At 43.5% G+C, this 6184-nt stretch overlaps 1 protein-coding gene across 1 annotated transcript; it reads left to right on the forward strand.

Annotated features, from left to right (window-relative positions):
• The first annotated feature begins 3497 nt into the window (after window positions 1-3497).
• Window positions 3498-4358, forward strand: LOC131023373 (uncharacterized). The gene has a single exon (XM_057952912.1). The coding sequence runs from the start codon at window positions 3498-3500 to the stop codon at window positions 4356-4358; it is 861 nt and encodes a 286-aa protein (XP_057808895.1).
• Window positions 4359-6184: the final 1826 nt, after the last annotated feature.

Consider the following 6184-nt stretch of genomic DNA (forward strand, 5'->3'; position numbering starts at 1 on the left):
GAGGCCCCCGGGATCGGGGCGAGGAGGGAAAATTCTTCACACACCTGCGGCTGATTCGATTAAGAACAGACTCAGAAAATCCTCTGAGCTGGGACATAGTACGCAAAATTTTGTCATTGAAGATCCGGAAAGAGCGAGTGTTCGCACAATGCACAATTTAGCAGCTAAAAGCTGGGCGGCGAAAATGGAGTTGGGGGAAACCCCAGCTTCAAACTCCTGATCTTTTCCATGAATGTGCTCGTTTGGAACGTCCGAGGTTTTGCGGACGATTCTAAACAGATTTTGAAGGAGCACTGTCGTTCCTTCAAACCGATTATTGTCAGTATCATCGAACCCAAGAAGGGTCTTCACAAAGTTTCGCATAATTACTGGCACTCACTCAATCTCATCCCTCGTCACCAGAATTGCAGGGTTCCGCGTCGACCTAACCTCTGGTTACTTGCCCAGCCGACGGTGGTTACCAACGTTGTGTTCTCTTCGGAACAGGCCATTATCTCTGATTGTTCGTGGCAGTCTATTAATTTCAGAATTGCTTTGGTTCATGGCGCTAATGATGCTATTCTTCGGCGGACTCTTTGGTGTGATCTTCTTCGCTTTGTTGATGGCCAAACTGTTTTTATTGGCGACTTTAATGCGGTTAAAGGTGCACACGAGCGTCTTAGCTCGGTAATGCCTTCCCGTTCCTCTTGTTTGGAGTTTTGCAGGTTTATTGACGATACGGGTTTCTTGGAGCCGAATTCCACTGGGCTTCAATTCTCTTGGTCTGGCAGACGTTTTCTTCCTGAGCACGTTGAGTCGTTGCTTGATAGGGCGCTGATCTCTCCGACCTTTTCAGATCTCTGGAGTTCGATCAACACTCAGGTGCTCCCGAGATCTTCCTCGGATCATTCCCCGATTGTGCTCCGGTGTACCCAACAGATCACTCCTGGGAAGAAGGCTTTTCGGTTTTTAAATATGTGGATCTCCCACCCGGATTTCTTAGATATTGTTAGCGCCTCCTGGAAAGAAAGTATCAATACTCCTTGTCCTATCCTCACGGTTATGCTGAAGCTTAAGCGCCTGAAGGGTCACCTTCGAACTTGGAATAAAGTGGGATTTGGTCATGTTGACACGAAGTTGGCGGATCTTCAAAGTGATTTACTCAGGATTCAGGATAGTATTTCGCGGGATGGTTACACAGATGCGGTTTTCGATGAGGAGATCTCGAAACAGGCGGAAATCAGCACGCTTCTTTCCAGAAAGAATGTTCACATGCAGCAGCAAAGCCGGAGTTCTTGGCTAAAGGATGGGGATAGGAACACTGCTTTTTTTCACAGGATGTTGAAGTACCGTAATTCTGGTTTCATGATCAGTCATCTGCTCATTGGTGGGGTCGCAGTGTATGATCAAACTATTATTGAATCTCACATTGTAGATCACTTTACTACGTTGTTTTCTCAAGGACCGGTGGAAGATGTTGATATGGTTCATCTGGAAGCTAATATCGATATGCAGGTCTCGTTGGAGCAGAATTTCAAGCTGACGGAGATCCCTTCGGATTTGGAAATTTCCAACTCCGTTCTTAATATGGATGCCCATAGCGCCCCTGGTCCTGATGGGTTCTCTGGTATGTTCTATCACACTTGCTGGAACATTCTTAAGGAGGATATTATTAGAGCAGTCCGTTGTTTCTTCCTCAATTCGTACCTGCCGAGCGGGTGCAATGCCAACACTCTTATTTTGATCCCAAAATCTGATTCGGTCACCACGGTCTCGGATCTTAGACCGATTATCCTTTCGAATTTCTTCTTCAAAATTATCTCCAAGATTTTGGCGGATCGTTTAAATAAGGTTGCTTCGGCAACTGTTTCTCACAATCAATTTGGGTTTATTGGAGGTCGCTCGATTCACGACTGCATCTTGTTGGGCTCGGAATGCTTTAATTGTATGAACCGCACGAACCGTAAGTCTAACATGGCGTGTAAAATTGATATCAAGAAGGCGTTTGACACCATGAGCTGGGACTTTATCCTCAAGATGCTACGTGTGCTGGGTTATCAGGAGACTTTCATTTCTTGGATTGCCATTATTTTCAGCTCGGCTAGAATCTCTATTCTTTATAATGGACGTCTTAGCGGTTATTTTGCTTGCACTAGAGGGGTCCGTCAAGGGGACCCTCTCTCGCCTATTCTTTTTGGGATCGCGGAGGATTTGCTCAGCCACCTTTTCTTAAATTGTGTGGCTTCGCGTCATCTAATCCCCATGAGTTATAGCAGGAACATGGATTTTCCGACTCACCTTTTATATGCGGATGACATTTTGGTCTTTTGCCGGGCCTCGGTGCGCAATGCCAAGAAGATTAAGCACATCTTAGAGTACTATTACAGTTTATCGGGACAAAACTGCAGCCTTGAGAAATCGAGAATTTACTTTGGGCAGGGGGTTTCCACCCACATGAAGCGAGGTATCAATCGGGTTTTGGGCTTTACACAAGGAGGGGAGCAGGTGAACTACCTAGGCGCCCCTCTTTTTGTGGGGCGGCCTCGTGTTTCTCATTTTTTGGGGATAAAAGATCGTATTGTGCAGAAGTTCTCGCGTTGGGCAGGTCGTAATCTTTCGATGGCGGGTCGTCTCTGTCTGGTTAAATCGGTGATCCAGAGCTCGATCATTCATACGATGATGGTGTTTCGTTGGCCGATTTCGTTACTCCGTGAGTTAGACAGGAAGTGCAGAAATTTTATCTGGACTGGAAACACGGAGAAGAAGCCCCCGTGTGCTGTTAATTGGGATCGTTGCTGCTCGAGTTTTGAAGAGGGGGGGCTTGGTATTCGGTCTTTCGCTTTAATGAACAGGAGTTACCTTATGAGAATGGCTTGGAATGTGATTAAAGGGGGAACTCTGGCATCCGATCTTCTTAGCTCGAGATATCTTACCTCTCAAGGTTATGCGAAGAGAAACGTGGCGAACTCTACCATCTGGATTGGGCTAAAACCGGAGGTGATCGACCTCGTCAATAACTCCTACTCGGCCCTGGGGAATGGTCACTCCACTCTTTTTTGGACGGACAACTGGCTTGGGTATAAATTGTGCGATAAGTTGGGCATTCCTGATCCTCTGATTGACCGGCTCACTTATACGGTTTCGGACTATTTTTTTGAGGGCACTTGGCATTTCTCGGAGAATTTTGTTGTGAATTTTCCTGAGGTGGTTTACGACATCCTTCTTCTTCCGATGAGCTCTGACCCTGATACTCGCCTCTGGAAGCCTTCGGTACATGGTAATGTCACCTCGTCTCTGGCTTTGGCACATATTAGTACCTGTTATCCTCGGTGGCTTGGGGGTCGTGGATCTGGGATTCCTCCATCCCGATGCGCAGATCGTTGGTCTGCTGGCGTCTTATCCATGGGAGGTTGCCTACGGTGGATTGCCTGAGACGTCAAGGTTTGGTTGCTCCCAATGTCTGTTCTCTCTGTTGGAATGCGGCTGAGTCGATTGATCACATCTTCTGGCAATGTAAAATGGTTGCTCCCATTTGGCAGATTTTTCTGGAGTGGTTTGGGAAAATTGAGCTTATTGAGTGCCCGGACATTCACTCTTTCCTTACTTTTGCTTGGAATTCTTCTTTCAGTTCTCTCTTACAGCGTCTTTGGAAAATCGGTGTTATTAGTCTTATTTGGAATATTTGGATCAGCCGTAACAATGTTATTTTCGATGATCAAGCGTTTAGCGCGGTTGCTGTTATTAAGTTTCTTAAGCTGGTTTTTAAGGAGACGGATGATATTAAGAAGCTTGGATTTATGGATAATATTTGGAGTGACTATCTTTCTCTCCGCAACCTCGGTGTGAAGTCTAGACCTGCTCCCCCTCCGGATTACATATCGGTTTATTGGTGGCCTCCTGACATCAACTGGGTCAAGGTGAACACGGACGGTTCCGCTTCGGGCGCACCAGGCTTAATCTCCGCTGGTGGGGTTTTTAGAAATCATAAAGCGGACGTCTGTGGCTGTTTTCATATAAAGGGTGGCTCGGGCTTTGCGTTCGAAGCTGAGCTTCTTGGAGTCATCACGGCCATAGCCATTGCTCACAACCGAGGGTGGCGTCGCCTTTGGCTGGAGGCGGACTCCTCTTATGTCGTGAATTTGCTTCAGAACCGTGGCATGGATGTGCCTTGGCGTTTTAGGACTTATTGGAAGGATACTCTCAGGCGTCTTGAGGATTTTGTTTTCACGGTTACACACATATACAGAGAAGGTAATACTGCTGCGGACATCATGGCCCACTCGTCTCGCCGGGAAGGGTGGTGGTCTAATGAGATTGAGGAAATTAAGGAGGCGGTGCGGTTGGACATGTCGACGCACAGCTACACTCGACGTATTTGATCTGCGTCTGTTGTTGTCGTTGGGGTTCTGCTCGGTTGCTAGGCTGCTTCGGGTGGTCGGCTGCTGTTCTGCCTTTTGTCGAACAGCTGGGAGGCGGTTTGCGGATGCTCGTGGGAACAAGGTTGGTGTGTTGCTTTGGGGCTTTGCTGCTGCGGTTTCTCGGGAGACTCGGTTGGGAAGCTGGACGTATGCTGCTGTGCGGGGGTTGTTTTGGGGTGGCGCTTTTCGTGGTTCCGTTGGGGTGGTCTTAACCGCCCCGTTGATTTTTTGGTCTTTGTTTTGTTTTGGTGAGGTAAGAGCCGGGACTGTTTGGGGACGATGGTCAGGCCGGAGTTCCAGAAACTTTCCCTTCCGCTCTTTACCTCTCGGTTTTTTGTCTGCTAGACGAGTACTCTTTTTCCTATTTACGGTTTTTCCCACTGGGTTTTCTGTAAATAGGTTTTAATGAGGCTCGGCCCTTAGTCTGCTGTCTGTGCTTTCAAGGGTTTTCTTTAGGTTTTTTCTCTTTATAATAAAATCGCAGTTTATATAATTCTTTGTATTACATCTTCAGCCAAACAAGCAAGATGTAGAATTCTTTAGTTCCTAAAAAAACAGAATATGTGATGCATTCCATACGTTCATTGCTTATACACTCGATGTTCGTCGCATTATTAATGTAAGTTCAAAAAATACAATGATAGCCAAATCGAGGATTAATTTCAGTTGGGATTAGCAAAATTATGGGGATCTTGCTTTGATTCGTAGCTTTGGCCGGAGAACAGTTTGACATCTATACCCGTATTGTTCATTAAAAAGTCTAAAGAAATATACTGTACTATAAAATTAAGAATACGCATAATTGATTTAATCTTAACCGTTGGATCAGTCATGATGGAATTACAAGATTATATCTTATATCTAACTATACGTGAAAATCTAAAGTAATAGAAGCTAATGAAAATACGATATAGTGCCTAGATTAAATTAGTGTATGGGTTAGTTCTTATAAAAATACGATATAGTGATGGAATAACAGATCTTTCCAAATCTTAATTCCATTTCAGTTGGAAAGAACAAAATTATCGGGATTGTGTTATTGTTTGTAATATCGGAAGAAATACATAGGGGCAGATCTACCCTTTTCGTTCTTAAAACAGTATTTTAAACATTAAATAACAAATAAAAACCAAAAATTTCAGCTGCATAGGATCCGTTAGATCATTGGGTATGGAGGCTCAGGATTCTATCTTAAATCTAAGTATAAGCTAAAATCTCAATGGATGCGGACCCTATATATATATATATATATATATATTTAATTAAAGTATATAATAAATAAGTAAACTTTTAAATATTCAATTCCCAATAAATATATATTTAGTTTGAAAAGATATTTTCTGCAATGAATATCATAAAGAATCGTCTACGCAATCAGATGAGAGGTAAATGGATAATTGATAGATTGATTGTATATATTAAGAAAGAGATTTTTAATGATCGATCATGCAAATATTCCAGTCAATGAAAACTCGTAAATTGTAATTCTAATAGACTTGAATTATTATGTAGTATAATTTTTTTTAAATAAATGAAATATATTTTATATCTATAGCATGCTTATATTTTGTGCTCCACAATAAAAAATTCTGAATTCGTCCCAGGACACGAGGATTAAAAATAAGGTGTTAAGAATGTAAGGTGGGTGGAGACCATATATTTAATGTGTGTAGAGAAGGTAGGAATCACGTACTATTTTTGGAAAGTGTCATTATAAATGTGACAAACTAAAAAAGAAAGTGTGTCAAGATAAGTGGGACGGAAGAAGTACTTCCTAATACCGTGCT

Source organism: Salvia miltiorrhiza, chromosome 4 (genome assembly GCF_028751815.1).
Source record: "Salvia miltiorrhiza cultivar Shanhuang (shh) chromosome 4, IMPLAD_Smil_shh, whole genome shotgun sequence".
In the NCBI taxonomy this organism is placed as follows: Eukaryota; Viridiplantae; Streptophyta; class Magnoliopsida; order Lamiales; family Lamiaceae; genus Salvia; species Salvia miltiorrhiza.